This window comes from Diadema setosum, chromosome 6, assembly GCF_964275005.1.
Source record: "Diadema setosum chromosome 6, eeDiaSeto1, whole genome shotgun sequence".
Taxonomy (NCBI): Eukaryota; Metazoa; Echinodermata; class Echinoidea; order Diadematoida; family Diadematidae; genus Diadema; species Diadema setosum.
In genome coordinates, this window is record NC_092690.1 from 1,946,283 (window position 1) to 1,967,976 (window position 21,694).

The 21,694-nt window shown below is 38.5% G+C and overlaps 2 protein-coding genes across 2 annotated transcripts; both read right to left on the reverse strand.

The window, feature by feature from the left end:
• Positions 1-1,480: 1,480 nt before the first annotated feature.
• On the reverse strand, positions 1,481-15,781 carry LOC140230134 (uncharacterized). The gene is made up of 8 exons (XM_072310327.1): positions 15,662-15,781; positions 10,777-11,007; positions 9,304-9,750; positions 8,451-8,678; positions 7,566-7,832; positions 5,942-6,103; positions 4,970-5,431; positions 1,481-4,166 (listed from the first exon to the last, which is right to left on the reverse strand). The coding sequence occupies exons 1-8, from the start codon at positions 15,663-15,665 to the stop codon at positions 3,724-3,726; spliced, it is 2,244 nt and encodes a 747-aa protein (XP_072166428.1). The 5' UTR covers positions 15,666-15,781; the 3' UTR covers positions 1,481-3,723.
• A 4,040-nt stretch (positions 15,782-19,821) lies between these two features.
• On the reverse strand, positions 19,822-21,126 carry LOC140230135 (uncharacterized). Its single transcript, XM_072310328.1, has one exon. It carries the CDS (start codon positions 21,124-21,126, stop codon positions 19,822-19,824), a length of 1,305 nt encoding a protein of 434 aa, XP_072166429.1.
• Positions 21,127-21,694: the final 568 nt, after the last annotated feature.

Here is a 21,694-nt window from a genome sequence, read left to right on the forward strand (position 1 = left end):
GGATCGCTTGAAGTATCCAAATGTTGCCAGTTGATGTATGAGTGCGTGAAGCTGTGCCTATCACCTTTAAGGGATTACTCTCTTAAAGAAATGCCAAAGTTCAACGTCAAATGCAAAAAAAAAAAAAAAAATCCCTATTTTATTAAGTTTAAGATTCTTTTGCAAATTTGGCAGGTTTTATAACCAGTATGATACAGACACATATAGACCATGCTGCTCTGAAGTTCTCCATGCCTTATACCTCCCCATTCCTTGATTGCTCTGTTCTATGTAGTACTGCAAGAATACAATATTCATGGATGTTGAATGTGGGATATGCAGGTGTGCGCTACAGACCGCTGGACACTGTTTGATCTCTTCTTCTGTTATTCACTTTCTGATTAAGAAAGAAAAAGACTGCATATCACCTAGCAATCATCAAGCTACCACTAAAACAAATGTACGGAATCAAATAATTGTCTTTTTGATATCAATGCTGAAAATATTCTCATTGCACCAAAATTAGTGATGTAAATACCATGAATACGTTTATGTTTTCAATACATATAGCAATGAGATGAAATGAAAAATCATATACTTTTTATCATGTGATGTGTGCGTGTATATGAAGGGTTTGTTTGCAAAAACCGATGAGTCCATTTTTGAAGATTTTGAAGTACGATATCTGTCATAAAGTACAAAATAGTACCTTTCAAATGATATATTGGTCACTACATATAAAGGTATATTTTTAAAGTTATGGTCAACAGAAGCAAAAAATTTCTTATTATTCTCTTTATTTTTCTTGACCTTTAATCGCAAATATCTCCATTTGGCAAATATGGACTTATCGGTTTTTTGCAAACAAACTCTTCATATATATACATGTACATATGAAGAGTTTGTTTGCAAAAACCGATAAGTCCATATTTGTCAAATGGAGAATAATAAGAAATGTTTTGCTTCTTTTGACCATAACTTCAAAAATGTACCTTTATATGTAGTGACCAATATATCATTTAAAAGGTATTATTTTAAACTTTATGACAGCGATCGTACTTCAAACTCTTCGAAAATGGACTTATCGGTTTTTGCAAATAAACTCTTCATATATATGTATATGCATATATATATGTATATATACATATATATAATATATAATATATATATATATATATGTATATATATAATATATACATATATTGTGGGGGAGAAAAATGTGTATGATGTTTTGGTATTAAGAACTATCTAAAATATGCGCTGTGTGGGTTTTTATGTATCTTTATACCGACCCATGTACTCAGGGATATTTGCTTAGCATTTACAATACACATGTATATGAAAGAAATCTGAATATATATTATAAACGTATGTTTTGCGTTAATGCCGATATAATAGGAGATTTTCCATAGCACATTTGTGTTCTAACCTAATTCCGATACAAGGAAACAGATATATCATTTGCAGCGTTATAAATAAGCAATTTATTAACATTTTCCGACATTTCTTCAGACTTTTTTTATCTCTCTCTCTCTCTTTACTCATTAAGTCACGTCTGCCTAATCTGTCTGAATTTGTCATACGCAGAAGAAATGTGTTGGAATTATCCATTTTGACACCGTTTTGGTATTAATACATTAAGGTATGATATTTACATACATTTCTTTGTTACTGAGAAAGCAGCTGAATCTTAAGTTCTGTCCAACTTCGGAAAAAAATGACCATTATACTAAGATGTTTTCATGAGTATTAAGCAAACAGAGTGCAGTAACAATATTTTCTTTTCATATAATTTGAATGTTATATCGATCATTGAATAACGTGTTCTGCTACTATTTTGTTTTTAACTTATGGTATAAGAAAAAAGCAGTAAGGAACATTAACACACCTACACACAATGGACACAATTTCGTGAATAATTCAACGCAAATAAATAGACAAGGATAATTCTACTCAGATAAATGTGATATAAGAAAAGTCAAAGTTTTGCAGCTTTTACTTCCATTTCCTTGAGCAGCAACAGCTTTAGCATGCAAACTAAATGCAGATATTTTTTTGTTCTTTTCTGCGTGGCTCTGACAAAACTAATATTAGAATTAGATGAGAACAAATAAGACTCCAATCTTACATAACTTGTTCGTTACATGTGTGATTTTGTTGCATATCATATTATTTATAATTCTCTTCATCTAAGTATGCTCTATTTTGATGTACTCAGCCTGAATTTTGTGTGGACTTTGACGTTATTGTACAAATAAACCGCTCTCCGTTTTCAAGTTGACTTCAGTGTCGTAACAGGCAATCAGGCAAACACAACAGTGAAAATCAAATGGTTAAACGTAAGTTTAAAAGTAAATCTATAGCATCAAGTGTTAACATGATTTGGGATCGTCCTTTCAGTTTATTGCATAATTATGATAATGCAGTGATATCAATGACTGCCACATGTGCAAAGTCAATGACGTAACGAGAAGACCCCCTGTGAAGTCGGCTTACGCACGAGCTTTAGTACGTCACAACTACAGAGGCAATGCCACTGTTACTAAAGTCTTCACAATGAAATGTATGGGTTTTTGCAATGTTTACTCCTTGGGAGGTAAATGGACAACTGGGAGAGGATGATATCTGTACGTCTCCTAATCTGTATAATTTGGGATTGTACCCGACACCATTGCTGAAAACAATATAAATCTTAAATGCCATCCTTTTTAACCATTCAGTCTCTTTGGCTCTACTCTCAACTTACAGCCTTAGGTGTAACTTTCCTTTAAGCACGCATAGATCTATCCCATATAAACTTAATTTTTACTACAGTCAACAAAATTCAAGTGCGCAGTCTTACTGAACCTCCAATGTTACAACGGACAACATTACCTCTAGCTTCTCTTGGAACAGAGAACGAGTACACAGTGACTCCTCTAAGACCAACACATCGCCTTATCACCCACGTTAATTCAAACACGTGTTGGTTTTTGCTGTTGTTTATTATCAGTGGGTGGTTTTGAAGATATGTCATTCAAGACTCAGTAAAGTCCCTAAGATCACCAGTCTACTGCAAACAAGCTAATTGTTCTCTCTCAAACTCTTTCTAAATATTTCAAATAATTATGTTCTAAACGTTGGAAGGTAATGAAATCGTTCATGTTCATGTTTATATCATTTAAGGGACGATTCATTATCGTCAACAATTTTGTCAAACTCAGCATGCGCACATTTCTTTTTGTTGCAATGATTTCTACATTATACAAGGACTTTCATATTTTTTGATATGACATGTCAGTGGCACAGACAGCTAACAGATCCTTATCACCCATCACAGTTCGTGGCGCCATGACAATGTGAATGCAGTGGTTTTACGAGCTCCCTGTCGAGTGCTGGAAAAAATAAGATTGACGGAAACACAAACCGGAAGCGAAAAAATGGAATAAAACGAGATATCTGTTTTTTTCGGTATATTCTTAAATCACCAGGGTGGAGATGATATTCATGGTATGGGGAGCTGCAATGTTTAAACATCCTTTACGTTTGACACGTCTCAACTTAACTCAAGCTCTGTGTTTCCCCATACCATTTAGCATTGTCTGAATATCGACCTTTTCCCGGTACCAGTGTAGTGGTTGCCCGCTCCGTTAGGCGTCCAAAATTGTGTTGAGACAGACTCATATCAGTTGTCAATATTATTGTAGTTACGGGTATGATAGTCGCACTTAAATTACTCAGATTTGCCGTTCTTCGAGCTGAGAGTTATCTACCGCAGAGCGGAAGGCGGATACAATTGAGCAGACTGCTGCTGTCTGGGAAGGCGCTGAAATGGAAGCCAAAGTCGTGTTTCGTGGTTGGATTCTCCCCTTTGCCGAACTCGACGCAGATGAAGCGCACCTCCGGACACGTACCGACGCGGAACTCGTAGCGGATGCCTCGCAGCATTACCGGAGTACCGTACGTGTGTTTCTTCATCCGCTGCCGGTCATTGAGCGCCTGTTCGAGAACGCCCTGCGGGCTACCCCCGTCCGGCTTTCGGCTCGTCCACACGGACAGCTTCCAGAGGTCAGTGCCGGACACGCTCGTGGTCTCAAAGGTCTCCATGAAGGACACGTTCACGTGCAGGATCACCTGTGTCATCTGACCAATGACCAATTTGGCCGGAGCGGAAAGGATAGTCGGAGACACTGCGTCGACGATCACGTCTGCAAAGAGATTAAAGTGGAGAAAACTATTATAAAGGAATGTTGCTCTCTGGGTTTCTTTCCGCATATTATTTCGACTGAAGTTAGATAATTACATCCTTAGCCGCGGTCACACTGACAAAACTTCTCGATGTTCAAACTCTTGACATTTTATTTCTTGTGAAGTTTTACCAATGCGACCGTAACTACTGTATTGTAACAACTTTTTAGCGTAAGATTATGTTTTGTTCTCCTTTTTTCATTCCTTTGTCTTCTCTTTCATGTATTTCTATTTTCATTGAATGTTTTATTATATCCGTTTTCTTATTCTCCTTCTACACCTCATTTTTCAGCGTCCTAACAATATTGAATTTTGTATAGCGTTGTTAGGTTAAATGTAATACTTTGACTTCAATCGATACGTAGTTCTGACCAAAGTAGCAGCCAAGGGTCCGTTTCATGAAGTCATCACATCAAAATCTTTCCGCAAATCTCAGAATTGGCCTAGGTCGCTTATATGTAGCTATGAAAAATTTTCAGAGAGAAGTAAACTCAATTTCATGAAGCCTCTTTAATGAGTGTGTCATATGAGGGAAAAGTCTCTTATTAATCTTTCATGGAATGGACCCGGGACCAGGGCCCCGTTTCATAAAACTTGTTATCAGTGACAACTGCCACATTTGTATGACAAATTTGCTCTCAGCCAATCAGATGCAAGGATTTCAGTACCTTGTCACAACTATAAAACAAAAACAAAAAAAAACTTTTCACTGATAACAATTTTTATGAAACGGGGCCCAGGACTGCAATCATAGCTGACTCACTTGGAGGACAGATAGGACAGCAGGATCCTTCCCGGAAAATCGGATCGAAGCAGAAATATGGTGGACAACTCTTGATGACACAGCGGATATTGGCGTCTTTGCACTGGCACCGCGTGCACGGATCCATCCGCCATTTCTCCATATGCCGATATTCTGTGACGCGCGTGAAGCACGGCCGGGGTCCGCGTTCCTGATCCGGTCTCTGGGGGCGCCCCACAGTTCCTCCTCCTCCTCCTGTTCCACCACCTCCGCCAGTGCCGCGGTCCGGCTGCCAGTCTCCTCCGGTAACCTCGTTTCCTGTTGTCTGACCGCGGCCTACCCCTGACGGATCTCGTCCAGTAGGTATCTCGTTCACGTCGGTCTCGGTGCCACGCGGTCGACCGCGAGTCGTGGCCGGTAGCGACGTTGTGACCACAGGTACTGGGAAGGAAGACTCCGATGCGACGTCCAGCATGTCATCGGCTGTGACGCATAAACCAAAAAGTATACATTGGCTAAGATTGTTGTAGTGCAAAACATGCTTCCCAATCCTAAAATTAGGACTATGAAAATAATATTTATTATCACTTGAACAGTATAAACATGACGTTGTAAGTATTTGAAAAGTTTACCAAATATACAATGTTGTCCCCCGTTCTATACAGCAGAATATTAAATGTTTGCTTTTTATGAATGAACATGACCAGTATATCATGCTGGTCAATAGGATGGTATTTTAAACACATTTGTAATAACGTTTTATTCACCATTTATTACATGTCTCTTTTTCCCATTTTTCTTCTTTTTTTTCGTGGGGGAGATCCTGTTTGATGAGGAACATGGGAAGATTCATGATATTTCACGGCACATTTCATTAATCGTTATCTATTGCTGTAAGTCTTCAGATCGTCATGTGAAAAGAATAATTATCATCAAGACAATTTTTTTCCCTGTTATTAAAAAAAAAATCGTCGTTACTAAGGTGACACTCACGGAGACATTGCTCGGAATTCACGCACGTAACGGCACTGGAAGTGAAACCCCTGACCTCGAACGGAAGTCCGAATCTTGGCGCAGGGTTATCGCCTTTTGAGAATGCGAAGCAGAAGAACCGTAGCTGTTCGCACTCGTAGTCCTTGAGGGTGAAAGTGATACCTTGTGGAATCCATGAGAATAATACGTAGATTATGGATAACGAGAATGTTATCAAGCAATATATATTGCAGGCAGTAAATACTAGGTGTTACCAAAAAAAAAAAAATCCCAATTTTGATACTCAGTAGTTAAAAAACTATATATCAGATAACACTGACATTGATACGAGCAATAGCTGAATAGTGTAATTTTGTTGGAGGCAATTTCAAAATGACAGCATAATTCAGTTTCATGATATTAAACATTAATTCTTTCAGTTGGGTTTCAGATTTTTGCTCTATTTTCAACCCTCTGTACAAAACTTTAACTTTGCACAGAAGTCAGTTGGTGTGTATGGGAATGTGTAGTTGACACCCAGACAATGGTCTTGGACAATGACCAGGATGGTCCATTATTTATTCATGAGAAATTCCACTATCACAGCTAGTCTTTATTCATTCTGAAATGTGGTGTATGCAAGCACGTGGAAACATGTGCATGCATTTCACCCTTTGCTGTGAATTCAGACTAGTAGGGCCCAGGGCAATCCATCATGAATAATTAATAAAGCATTCATGTGCCTTGGAGCAGAGCTCTGAACAGGTGGTACCCAGGTCCATTGTTCAGAGTCATACTAGTACGTAAGTACACACTCACATACACATCATTAGTTCCTGTGTAAAGTTTAGGTTTTGTACAGAGGGTTAAAATTTGACCAAAATCTGGAGCCTAACTTTGAAATTAATCATAGATTTCATGAAATTGATGTAGGTTTTCATATTCAAATCACCTCCAACCAAATTGTACACTATTCAGCAATTACTCATATCAATAACAGTTCAATCTGTTATATAGTTTTTGAGTTATTAAGCATCAAAAGTGGGAAATGTTTTTTGTAACACCTAGTATAATTACACAAATATTCATCCTGGAAAATAATCACGAAAGTTGTTGAATGAAATAAAGAGTGTTGAACATGTGTCAGATAAGCTTGATGCCTGGCACCCTACTCTTGGTCACTGAAAACACACACGCAGACACAAAAAGTTTAAAATGCAACTTTTATTACAGTAGAGCTTATTGCTGACACACGTCCTTCCGAATAAAGGAATTAACCCCACCGTGTTTAGTTTGACTTAGAAGAATCCCGTAAAGTTAAACAGACTTGGTTGAAGTTTTATGAAAATTGAACGAGAAGCTTTGGAAACGTAAAATTGAAATGCTACTGGTCGGAACCACGTATGCAAATTAGGTGAACCATATGAATGTAAAAAAAAAACAACAACAACTTTTGTATACTTGACGACCGATTATGATGAACCATTTACACTTCTCTTTGTCTAATTTCTCCCCACATCGTATTCATTAACGTTAACTTGGAAATGATGAGACACTGACCATAAGCGACGGATTGGGCAATGCAAAGGCAAACATTTTGCTCGCAGGCTAATTATTACATTGTATGTTGCGATGTAGGCCCCACCTGATATGCGAAATGTTTCTCCCGGAACGAAAGGGGTCGAGCTCTGAGCGTCATTCAGCAAGTTATCGACGAACATCAATCGGCGTCCGCCCCCGTCGTTGTTGTAACTCCCCCACCCGCTGAGCTTCCACAAACGCTCCCCTTCCACCGCGGTCGACCGCTTGTCCCTGAACGAGGCTTCCATCTGCACGATTACCTGGTTCAGACGACCTGTCACGTAGTTATACGAGCCGGAGAGCTGGAAACCGATGCCCCTCCCAGAAACAGCTGTTGTAATATGACAGTAATGATAAAAAAAAAAAATGATGATGATAATGGTCATACAAATGAAAATTCATCGACATTCAAAGTACCAACATTGTTTAAAGAACACTTATAAAAACAAAAATGACAATAATATTATTGTCATGATACTGACAGCAGATTCTCCAAAATGTCACAGTCATGACCATTACCACCGTTACTTCCAGGACACCTCTGGGACAAGATGGCATAATGAGAATGATAGTAGCCACCGAAGGAACGAACGATTGCAAGAGTCACCTTTAAATGACTGGAGAATGAGAATGTTGGTCAGCCAAAGTGTGCGTCAGGTTATTATTAAGTTAGGAATATTCAAGTCTTTAATTTCATTTACATTGTTAGATCATTCATTTAGTGATTCGTGCATCCATTCATTCATTCATTCATTCATTCAGACATACATCCAATCAAAATTCCTATTAATCGGACATTCAAACCTTCAATAATTTTTCAGTCATCTAATATTTTGTTCAACTACTCATTCATACGTTTAAACATCTACTCATTCATTCAGGCATTCATTCAGTCAATCAGTCATTTATCCATTCATTCATTTGTATCCGGAAGGGCGCCACAACTTACTGTAGGGGCATTTCCTGCAGCACTGGCCCTCGACAACCCTTGGACTCGCACACTGTGACGTCTCACATTCCTCGGTGTCGCACGACGAGCGGCCCGCATTGCAGCGGCACGTCGTGCACTCGTCCGTCTGCCACGTTTCGCCGTCCTCGTACACCTTTCCCGCCGCTCGGCACCTCTTCCGGGCCGCCCCCGTCTCGGTTAAAGACTTGGGAGGGATAGGCCTTTCTTCTGCGTAAGTGGATGAAATGGCACAAAGCCATAGAATGAGAGAGAAATACACACACAGCAGAGGGGGGGGGGGGTGGGGAGAGATAGACAGAGATGATGACCCTGCTTCGTTGGAGATCACACAGAGAATGGCATCCTCTGAAAATAACAGTAACACGACGACTATCTGAAGAATTTTAATGTTTACTGTGTATGGAATTTACGAATGATTTAGTACGTTACAAATATTTGAATCGTCATGCAAGTTGCCACAATTTTTCATGGTAATAACAAATGCTTCAGAGTTATATGCTTGTTAAGGCAGCGCTGATCTCGTAATAGGAAGCTGAGTGACAATTGAGAAGAATTCAATCTGACCAAGGACTGAAGTAAGACGATAAATATTATCTGATTGAGGGTTTCACTCATAAGCCATGCCAAGACTCTGCACCTGTTAAACTGATTCCCCCCAAAACTTAAAGAAAACATTATGAGAAAGACCGATTCTCACAGCCAGTCAATTACTTTTTATCCCCAAAAGCAGGTCGGCGTAAATTTTGTTCCAGCATGCGCCAATAACATCAAATATCTGATATCCATCCCATATGATGTTGTCAGTAATGCTTTCTAAGTGGCCTTGGCCTACCTTCGAGACATTCTGGAGCAGAGAAGCAGGTTACGACGTTGTTGCTGTCTGGGATGGGTCCTGAAAAGACGAAGTCAAGCCCCGACTTGGTGGCGGGGTTGTCGCCCCTGGTAAAACCTAAGCAGATGTGCCTGAAAGCCGGGCAGTTAGTTGGGACGAGGTTCAGTGAAATTCTGTTGATAGTGAACGGCGCGTCCTTCTGGTACGCGCGTGATGCCTGGCGCGTGGACAGAATTTGGTCTTGGTAGCTGTGCCGGGCGCCCCCGCCGTCCGATGAGGTGCTTCCCCAAGCGCTCATTTTCCACAAATTCGTTCCAGAAACACCGGTTGTCTGGGAATATTCCTCAAAGGGAACCTCGAGGTCAAAGGTCATGGTGAAGGGTTGATTGACCATCATGGTGTCATCAATCGAACGGATATTTACGTGTAGCCTGCTGGCAACAACGTCTATTGGGAGAGAAAGTAATTAAAAGCATGGACATAGAATGAAGGACAATTGAAACTTTAACGCCAAAATGACTTAGGATAGATCAAACGCCTACAATATTGATAACAAGAATACTGCCAATGATGTGATAATGAAATATACGCTGACAATAGCCTTATTTTTTTTTTCAATATTCCTAAAGAAGTAAAATCGTTCAGGACTATAGAGCGAATTTATGTACACTGTCATGAAAGTTATATCTATCTCTTTTCAGAACGACCGATGCGGAATTTATTGAGGTCAAGTTAAAGAAGCATATTGTTGCTTTGAAACTACTGTGAAAAGATGACATTAAGGAATTACAAGAGTGGATAATGTCTGGCCTATAAAGGTATTTAAGAGCCAAATCTGTGCTTTATTTTGATAAGTATTAAACATATGCACGTCATGATAGTAGTAATCAAAATTAGTAGACATACACTGAAAACACAATAAAATTGTTATGATGTTAATTATTCACACTGTGATTGTAATGGTTGTGATTATGAGTGATACCATCTTTATCATTATCATTTATGTCATAATCATGATTGCAGTATACATTATTATAATGTCCCTATTTTCAGGCATTTGTGTTGACATTTCATAACAAAAAGTAGTTATTTTCCGCGATTATGTTGTTAACACGTGTTATATGTGTTACAAAATTAGGAAAGTATAAAGAGAAGAGTAAACACAATACCTTCCAAGGAATTCTATGATGTCGGCACAAGCGACTTCCATATTTAACGAAGGCCTCGGGACTAGTGTTATTTTTGTCTTTATATCGAAATTTCGTCAAACCGAATAAAGTAAGAATATCAAGATATACAGATGATAATTTTGGGAACGGGATGTTCACTTCCTTGTACAGGGGACTTCGTTATAACTGCGTTCCTTAGGAGTTCACTGTGTTAAGATATCACCAGTTTTCATTTTTAACTACTAGTATTCCCTTTGCATCACTCAAGTATTCTGGCAAACATAATTATAATAATTATACTTACTGTGCTGACACAATATGCACCGTTCCCCCTTTACATCGATCGGTTTGTCGCAGTCCAAATAAGGGCACGTCATGACGTCACAGACGACTTCGCTGTCGTCACACTGGCAGCTAGTGTCCTGGTCGACGGTCCACGTGTCTCCGTGGTTGAAGACCTCGCCACTATAGACGCACGGCATTAGCTGCGGGTCTTCGCTGCTCCATTCCGACTCTATACTGGCGCTGTCCCAGTCTATTTCCACAAACAAGTTGTGATAATAATAATAATAATAATAATAATGATGATAATAACGATAATAATGATAACAATGATAATTGTTATCATTATTGTTATTATTATTATTATAATTATTATTAGTATCATTAATGTCATGATAATTATGATAATAATGATAGTAACAACATGTAAAAGTAGAAGAAGAAGAAGAATGTATGTATGTAATTTATAAGGTGCCAAATTCATCTAATACATAAATGCTGATGGCGCAACTTGTGAATGATATGAATTATATACACAGTGAAACAGTAGGCTAGCTTTTGGGGAGAGGTGATGATAAAAGTCAATAAAAAAAAATACTCCTCAAAGAATTTTCTGTAGCTTTGTACAGTACGAGGGTTAATTATGCATATTGTGGACACTGCATAATTGATTATCAAGGAATGGTTTTGACCTGTAAAAAGCACTGCTCTGTATCTTGGGATATTTAATGATATCAATAAATTCTGGTCATTATTTCACGACCATCAATGTTATGGAAATCCCGAATGGCATAATGGAAGCATAATTTAATGTTTTCTCGAGCCATAGATACAGAAGATTACGGTGATGAATCCCTGGATCAAATTTTTAGTGATTCACGTCTTTTCAAGCTCTACTTTCAAGCTCATTCTTTCTCATCGCTATAACACATACTTTTTGTAATCCTTGTAAAGTGTGCATGGTTCTCTCCTTATATACACAAATATGTATGTACATGTTGTATCATACTCAATAACTTTGGACAATAATAAAATAAATAAATTTGGACATATTGCAAATTGTCATGACAATGATGAATATTTTGTCAAATGTCTCTCTCGTGATACGCACACTTGTATGTACATTCTGCATCATACTTGATGACTTAACTGTGACATTGAATCTTACAACTTTTCGTAATTATCATGTTTATCAAAATCAATGTGTATATGTATTTTGGGTATCATTGTATTACCTCTTTGTTGGATGGTATGATTGAATTAAAATGAATAAACGTAACATGTATGAACCCTGATTATAGTGAGCCGTCAATTTCTGGGCATCGTTTCATGAAACTTGTTAGTCACTGACAACAGTTTTTAAGCTACTGAAATCATTGCATCTGATTGGCTGACAGCAAATTTGTCAGTGGAAATAACCGACAAAACACTTGACAAATGCTCCCTTGTTATGACGTTACGGCTGCATTGCAAAATTGACGAACTGGCGTGCTGATTTTCCATCACCAAGAAGAAAAAAAAAGACATGGATGTGCTGTATCAACATAACGTAGGGGGTCACACAGGCTCGTGGCCCAAGACACCACATTTTGATACAACGTTCATTTTGCCAACTGTAGTTTCATCTGGTCGATACCATGCCATTTATGTAATTTGCATTGTGTAGATTATTGAATATTTTTGTCATCATTTTCAATCGAATCGTTATCAAAAACTTGTCCAGCATTTTTTTTTTTCGCGAATTCATGATTCGTAAGGTGCAATATCTTTTAAGCTCATTTCCCAATAACATCGTATTTGAGTAAGGTCCCGTATAGCATGATTTAACACAATGTAGACCTATTTACAGAGCAGCCGCCTCAGTAAGAATAGCATATTTTCTAGAATTTAAACATTAGCCGTATTGTAAATGTCGAGCATTCCTTGGTTTCAGTTCTTATATATATCGGAGTTCCGCTGTTGAAAAATATATACATTTTATCTTCCTTCTGCCTTTTTTTTTATTATTACTTCTTTAATTTCTTGTGATTTGTATGCTAATTTTGTAACAATCATTGGTAAATGTTGTGATTCCTTATGATTTTTCAATAAAAACAAAATTGAAAAAAAAATAGCAGATTCTTGAACAAATTCAAATTTATAGTATGCTATTTACATCATAGGAATGTTTGGCTTTATTTGAGATGAGTTATCGAATTACACTTTATCTTTTTTCATATGGTTTACAGGGGAACACTATAAAAACGATAAGATAAAAACGTGTTTGTTAGTATCATTTTCTGGGTTCTTTATAGATCCGTTTCTTTTAACTTTGCGTCTCACAGCTTATAGCATTAAACCAGTTTTCAGTAAACCTTTTTAAATATAAGTGCAATAAACAGTCGTATATAGATATATACATAGATATATATATTTGATAAACAATTTATTATGTAAACATACCTGTATACATTTTTATATATACATACCTGATAGGCCTAATGTATTGACACAATATTCCCCTTGCAATAAAACCGTTTTCTCTTTCGTGTATCTGTTATTTCTTCCGAACAGCGAAACAGGATTAAAAAAAAAAAGTAAGTTCTGGTGTAGGGAAGGAAATCACATAATTCGATTTCGACCGCCTCTCGGAAAACTGGAATCTCTTAATTTCAACGATATCTATGACTGTTTCACGAACAGAACAAAACACATACAAAGCAAATGGTCGGGTTTTTTTTCCTCTTATCTTTCTAAACTCACCACCTAATACTGCCAAATTTAATAGAACTTTTGTGCAGAAGAGTTTCCAAACACTGCTTTCATATTTACAGACATCATTTTTAAAGATGTATGGTGCTTGTTCAACATCATGACTGAAGAGTAAAACAGATTTTTTCATGACGTTATTCTGCTAGTTTCTGATGATAATTCTGAAAGCGATTGCATATGCTTGATAGACACATACCTCCCGTGTGCGCCGATCGGAAGCAAAAAGAAACGATGAATCCGCCCAGGAAAATATTGAACAAGTATCCCGCCATACTTCCTCGAGAGTATTTACTCCCCAAATCCATGCCTTCTGCCTTCTCCTGTCTGCTTGTACACGTTGGGTTGCAAATCTCCTCTCCTCTGTACTTGATTGCAGTTGATAGGTAAAAAAGGGGAAAAAATAGATTGACAGGGGATGATCAAGCCCCTCACGTCTACTCAAGACCAAATCTCAAAAAGGTTCTGAGACCTAGGGCAACGACGGGTGGCGGTCGCGACTTTTCCCCGAGACAATAACAGCGTCTCCCGGAGATGGGATAAGTTTAAACCTCTCTCAACCCCTCCCACCTTCCTTCTCTCTCTCTCTCTCTCTCTCTCTTCTCTGTCTTTCTCACTTTCTTTCTTCTCTGTATCTTCGTCTTTAACGTTCTGCCCTTTTGGCCTATCACAGTGACACAAGATCTTTTCTAAATTTCCACACATCCATCTCCGTCTCTTTCTTTCTCCCTATTTCTTTTCCCCTGCCTGTCGATTTTTTTCTGCGTAGATGTCGACCTGTATTTCACTACTCCGCTCTGTATTCGAAAACACTATGTTCCGACTGACCTATTTTCTTAGCTGGAGGTTATATACCTCCTATGGGTATTCATTTTCGTACTTCTAAGCAATCTCTTTTTCTATGAATGATATAAACGTCCCCCACCATCTGTCTTTCATCTTCTTTGTTTGTTTGTTTGCTGTTGTTGTTGTTTTTCTTTGCTTTCAGTTCCTTTTCAATATTTTCACTTTAATTCATTTCTACCCCCTCCCCATTCTTTCTCTTTACCATGTTTAAATTCTTCCTTCTCGTAATATTTTCTCCTTTATTTTCGGTGGTGAAATGATATGCTTTCCTCTTACCCTCCTCCCCATCTCTCTCTCTCTCTCTCTCTCTCTGTGTCTATCTATATCTCCTTCTCTCATCTCGACTAGATCCTCCATCTACCGAAGCAATTTTCCACAACATATGATTTTGCAAGCTTGCAGGGTCTTCCGCCGGATGGCAACAGTACCCAGGAGAGACCGAACTACGTCCTCGTATCGCCGCGTGACAACCTCGGGTGGAGAAAAAAATAAGTAGAAAATGCGTTTTTGATGACATTTTCGTGAAGAGGTGTTGATCAATCCTTCTGACGTAAATCTGGAAAAAAAAAAACTTGTTTTAAGCAACAAGTAGGGCGAGGTTTTGAGTCATGCGATCGCGCGTCAGTTCAGGGTCCAAAGAGTCATAGTATGTGATGATCGCAATATATATGTTTATGAATGTATCTGCATAATTATGTTAATGATTTATACATATTATTATGATAAGTATGTGTGTATGTGTGTGTGTGTGTGTGTGTGTGTGTGTGTGTGTGTGTGTGTGTCCATAATTGTTACGGAGTTAACTTTTACATTAAAAAAAAAACTCTAAACTTTAGTTAAATATAATATTTCTGTATGCGCTATAGATATCATTATCATATTGAACCCCTTTGTCTATCGTTTCACCATACTTCCTCTTTCCATTATTTGGCTTTTCATCTTGGTGTTTTCCCTATTTTGTTGTTTTTCCGTGTCTTCGGCAATTCGGCCTTGAATCCATTTACTTCCAATTTCTTTTTACTTCAAGGTTCTGTCAGGTTCGACAGTAATGTGAAAAGTACCATGACTCAATGCCGCTAACGAAGTAATCAGGGATTACAAAACGTAGTATTCTAATCGAAGGAAAAAAATCGTAATGAGTTTTCGTGGTAATATTGCTCTCTTCACAATATAAACAACGAAAGCATCCCAAGATTCGCAAGGATTATCTTCCCACTTCCCACAGGGGAGAGGCGCGCGGGCTTGGCGTACTATGTGAACTGACAAAATAAATGACGGTCGCAGCGAACATGACACGAAAGACATCTGCCTACCCATCCAACGCGTCTGATGTCGGCGAACAAATTTCACATTATCCCTCCCCTCGTGAACTTTGACCTTCGTCCTTCGATTTGTCGAGGAAAAGACGATTCAATTAGTGACGTCACTATATCATCTCTAGACGCCGACTCCCTGTATGGGTGGGTGCTGCGCGCGGTTCAACGAACGTCTTTCCGGGAGAGCGCAGTCAGCTGCCTGTAAAGTCACGTCGCAAAACTGTAGCCTTACAGGTACCCTGATATCCACTACATCCTTTAGTGGTGTGAAAATGTCTAAAAATTGCCAGTTCTGTAACTTTTTGCTCAAAATATGTTTCGTAGATCTTTTATCATTTTATATTCTGTTCTTTTTCTTCGTGTGAGCTCCCATTGAACTCCAGAACAAAAACCCAAAACAACAACAAACAACAAAGATACATCCTTCCATGATGTCATTGAGAGGGAATTCAGCTAGTAAGCATCAAAAAGCAGGTAGTACGCATCTTACTTTAATTAGTGCACAAATTCAAGAATTTAATTTTGATTACGTTAACTTTTAATTAGGTTTTTACTTGAGATAAATCTGATAGAAGAAGGTGGAACTGATTAGAAAATGTTGAATATCTTTAATTGTAACTTTAAGAATATTGCTTGTTTGTTGTAAGTATTTGTTAAAAGAGTTTATTTTGCTCTGTCAAATGATGAACACTTTCTAGAATCATGGCTATTAACCCGTTTTGCGGGGATATATTGAAAAATATGGAAATGTCTTAGGATCATGTATGGCAACAAAAGGTGTGGAGTTGTGTAATATGGATTCGGTCTGCCTCCTGGGAGCAGGTGCACCTGGTTACAAGGTGCGTATCACCGTGGGCCTAATATACATGGACTATTCACGGCAGTCTTTCTTTGATGTAATCATCGTCGCCGATACCTGATTATGTGCATCTTAATGAGTACATTCTGGTGTCTGGACAATAACGATTGTGTGATCATGTATTGTCACTAACAAAAGAATCGTTTCCGTCATTTCAGTCTTGTTTCGCTGATGTGCCCTTTTCAGACGGAAATGTCTTTGAATGAATACAAATGATGAGGAGCAGTAAAACCTGAGAACATGACAAATTTTGCGTCAAAAGATTGGTAATTGCTGATTTCCACATTTTCGCATATCCAGTGCATAAGAGCTTGCCTAATGGCAAGATAAACCTGTTCTTTACCGTTACCGTCCCTTTTTGCTGTGGAATAAGCTGCGGAAAGGTGAAAAATTGAGATCACAAATGACAATCATTTTGCCAAAATGTTAGCTTTCTTTTAAAAAAACTGCCTGCTTCTCCGAAGCGAAATTGTTTGAGGCATGATTTCCTGACATACACCACAACTGCACATTCACTTTATTTGATTTTTGTGAGTTATTTTCTTCTGCGCATAGTTTTAGATTTCTCGAATCTCCGTCTTGTTTTTCTGGCGGCGACGATGATGGGATCAAAGCAGTGAAGCATGTTGAAATGTCTTTGTGGCGCTTTTGAGATGTATAGGTGCATGAATTAAACGATACGATGAATGTCCTTGTATATGTGACAGTGCACCTCAAAACGAACATAAAGTCGCACACACTGATTTTGCGTGAGGACTGAAAATAAGTGAAATGGGTCAATCTAGCCGATTTTGACTTTTTCATATTTTCTGAAAGAGCGGGTCTTCTTTTACATTATGCTAAAATTTGGTATCATAAAACGGCCAGGAAAGTGTTATTTTTTAACAGTTTATCTTGAACATTTTTGGTAGAATAGTGTGATTAGGTGTGTCTTTAGAATCCCTTTTTCATTTCTGAAAAACCTTGTCCACACTCTTCACTTTCAAGTCTAATAACTTTTGAAAGTATAGTGCTACTGCTTTGAAAGTTGGCATTAATTATGGACAGAATGTGATAATGAGGCATGCTTGATTTCAGTTTAATCTGATAATCCCTTCATTGTTGTTACTCTGGTGGTTTACTTCCTGTTTTTTGTCCCATTCATCGCACAGCCAGCACGGTTTGGTAAAGATTAAGCGCTTGAATAAACACTGTGCTTCAGAGCCTCTTTCCTCAGTTCACACTTTTCCCGAGTTTGTGTTTTCTTTCCAATATTTAGATAGGTTGGGAGAGTCCATTTGATTTGAGTTATACATCATTTTAAAGCTTAAAGTCTGCTCTTTCAGAATATGGTCTTAACTAAAAATTCATGTCTGGCGACTTTTTGTTTGTTTTGAGGTGCAGGGTCACATATTAGGTCCATGGTATCATCGGGTTTTGTTATGCTTATTTCACCTGGCTATACTGCTGCAGCTGATGACATCACAAACATGAAGATGGATATATTTTCCGAGTGGAGCTTTATGAAGTAGGTGCAAAATAAAGAAAAACTGAATGACTAAAAACATTTGATAAATACTTCAAGAGAATAATGATTGAATTTGCCACTTGAAGACCCCCATTTGCATAAAGAAGAGTCGTCAACGACGCACCAACGGCATTGGTTAGATTAAAGTGATTGAATGACTTAAATCTAGAACAATATGAAACAAAGTAATAATGTAATACGAAATGAAAACAGGCAGGTAACGTTTTACGCAATTTGTTTCAATCTTCAACATTTTAATTTTTTTGATGAAAAGACTTCAATCAATTTCAAAGTTTCAAAATTGTTAATTAAAACGCGCACACTCAGACATTTATATATATTTATAAACATGTTGAGAATTCACGTATTTTTAAACTAGTAATGCATTTTTTTTGCCAATAAAGAATGAATTTATTGTACTCGAATTTTCGGTGGCCTCCACCTTCTTCAGGAGTCTCGACGGGGAATGACGGTACCAAAATACAAAGAAAATGCATTACTAGTTTATTTCTGGATTCTTCGTTATATTGATATATATATATATATATATATATATATATATATATATATATACACGTGTGCATGTCTTTTGCGTTTGTGATTTCGACTGCTATTTGTGTGATTGTGCTTGAGTACTTGGACATCTAAAAGATTGTCTTTAATTCACTTTCATGACAACTAATAGAACTTCCAAAAACCACCTACAATTAATCCAGCTCTCATTAGTGAGACTCTGTGTGCGTCAATACAGCATCCTCGAAAATTTGACAGCGATTTCCACTTGTGCGTTCTGACTTAGGATAGTGTATGGAGGGCACGGTCACATTCAAGGCAGAAATTAAATCAGACTCTATTTCTAATCAACTGAGAACCTTAGAGGGTTTGCCTTGAGAACATTGATGTGAATATCACATGTTCTTGAAGAGGACATGGAACACATTATGTTTGCACTTTTCGAAACATGCTTTTAAATGAAAGGCTTGTTTAAACAAGAGCTTGCAGTACATGTACCAGTATCTTAACATTAAGTACAATCATATATCGTAATTAACTATTATTCTGTTGTTGGATTATATACTTTGGAAGATTGTTCTTCTCTTTTGTGGTTTTATATTTTTGTAAAATTTGCAGATTGTGTATGAAAGACATTGATGGCAATGTGTCAGAAATAAGAAAAAGTATACGATCAGTGAAAAGAAGTAATATTGTAATGTGACTAGCACACAAAACGCACTCTCTTACCATGTACATGGATGGACACATGTGATAAGATCTGTTCAAAAATGCATTGTTTTGTTGTCATATTCTGTAGTTCCACTGTCAGAGTCACATTATAAATATCATGAGCGACCGAAAGTCATACCTGTGGACAAAATGAAATGTGGGTGTGTTTTTGTTCTGTGTGTGCGTGTTTATCTGTTTGTTTGTTTGCTTGCTTGCTTGTTTTTTGTTTCGTTAATTGACTGACCTACTTACGTCACACGTCGACTAAGTTACAATATTTGATGAATAGGCGTACCAAATATATGTGATGATGGGTAGCTTTCAAACAATAACACTTAGCTGCATTTTTAATGGACAAATGATTTCTTACATCTGCATATCACAAGATGGTACACATGGTCACGAGTAGCCATCAATTTGCAGAAAGTTCATTCCCTGTTTAATTTAGAGGTCAGCACATCGAAACTTAACAATGTTCCCTTGCGAACAACTACATAGCAAGATCCTCCTCATAGTGTATTTGATTTATTTCCAGCGGCACTCTCCGTGCCCCAGATGGTATAGAACCTATCCCACAGGATGAGTTGCATTCGACAATCTTCCCCGGCCGTAAAGTTTCTTAGCCTCAGCCATCATCTTCACCATACTCAAGTCGCGCGTGTCGAAGTCCGGGAAGTCGAATCTCCGGATGCGAGGGTTGTCGAGTCTATAGTGGACCAGCCGCAGTTCTAGGTGGGGACTCAGCGATACTGCAGGCGCGCCGATTTTCACAGCGTGGATTTTGAAATAATGGATGTTCATTGGTTGGAGGATATTCTTGTCGCGTCCACTGTTTTGTGCCGTGGGGTAGCTGGGTCGCCAGGTATTTCGCTCCACCACTGAATCTCCACTTTGAATTGACATGTTGTCACGGCGACCAAAGAACCAATTCTGCAATCGGACGGCCCCAACGCGATCAAACAGGGAACCCTCCAAGTAATCGGTTATAAACCGTTTGCTGGCATTCATTGGCTGAACGAATTCATCCACGTCGATTTTAAGCATCCATTTAGACCTATAACGATTTCGCCAGACGCAGTCGTTCTCGTGGGCGATCTGGACTTCGAGGTATGTCTTCTGTCCTACAGCAGCGTGAGTCCAGGGAATCACTGTAACCACGCCCTCTGCGATCTCCTCGCGAACAGTGTGACGTAGCGTGCTGTTCTCCGGCGACTCGTTGTCGTACAGAAAGAAATGCTGAACGCCGACATACCTGTGAAATGTAATCCATTCCGGGACGAAGTCGTCCATGTTTCTTATCATGGTGCAGGCTGTCAGCATAAAACGTTTGAATTTCGATGATCCCGATGAGCACACCATTATGTCGTTATAAGCATAACGTTGGAACCTTTTCACGTTTGAAATACGTTGGAGAGTCAGCGAAAAGTTTGCTTTCCCGACGAGAGATGAGGGAAGCTGGCAAGTAAGAACGACGTTGAACTGAGAAAGATAACCAAAGCTGAGGTAGTCTTCCACGATTGGGTCACACAGTATGCTTTCTCCGGTCTCAAAATGACTGACAAATTTTTCCTTGGTCCAGTTTTGAGCCAGAAACCGCGTCCCTATAAACACGACATTCTTCGAAACGGGATCAGAGAAAACAGAGTGGAGTTTCGGCATTCCTTCTCGCTCCATATAGCCGCTGAAAAAGCACATATTCTGCCTAGGCTGCGAATACAGGTATGTCCTGTTTAGTTTTAATTTACTGTGCTTTGGACGAAGCAGATCGTGCCTACCCGCCAAAAGTCGTCTGGACCTTGTCATCTGATTATGATGTTTCAGTGACTTTTGCAGTATGGCTCCTATCAATATCATGCAAGCCATCGTTGCCATGGCGATCAACATCCATAATGTGTCCCATTTTCCTCTCCGAAACCATGCTCCTCTTCGCCGATTCATGGTGAGGCTGAGTTCCATTCAGCCTTTTCCGTTAGTTAACAAAAGAGGTCGTTCTCTCGTCCGTAAGGTGTTTCTCTTGTATTTCCTTTTACAATCAGCCATCGCCCCGAATTTTACCGACAATAATTGTTTAGTTCCACCTTTTCTGCACAGAAATTCCTCATTCTGTGTCACATCAGAACATCTGTTACCTGAAGTGTGAGGAGGGTGTTTTGCATTCTGTAAAGTGCGAGAAAAGAACATGACGCAGAATTATCATTATTATAAAGCATGACTAGGCTCTTACTCAAGTATACGAACAGTCAACATTTGAGTACACAATTCTTATACACCACTTATAAATATGCCATATGTGTGTCGTTTGCCGTCGATTCGTTTTCCTTTTAGTTGGGGGCCCAAGGGCTCAAAATGGGCGGTTTGGTTCAGATTCTTCCAAAAGCACCAAATTTGGCTCATAGGTCCCTTCTACCATACTCTTTCGATTTTTGATGGGCGCCAAGAC

Bases quoted from the DNA above. Each gene is read 5' to 3' on its own strand.
- LOC140230135 (XM_072310328.1), bottom strand. From the start codon at position 21,126: ATGGCAACGATGGCTTGCATGATATTGATAGGAGCCATACTGCAAAAG.
- LOC140230134 (XM_072310327.1), bottom strand. The intron at 9,751-10,776 runs GTAAGTATAATT...CTCTCCCAATAG, and splicing joins GTGCATATTGTGTCAGCACA to ACGTTGTTGCCAGCAGGCTA. The intron at 4,167-4,969 runs GTGAGTCAGCTA...ATCTCTTTGCAG, and splicing joins CTGTCCTATCTGTCCTCCAA to ACGTGATCGTCGACGCAGTG.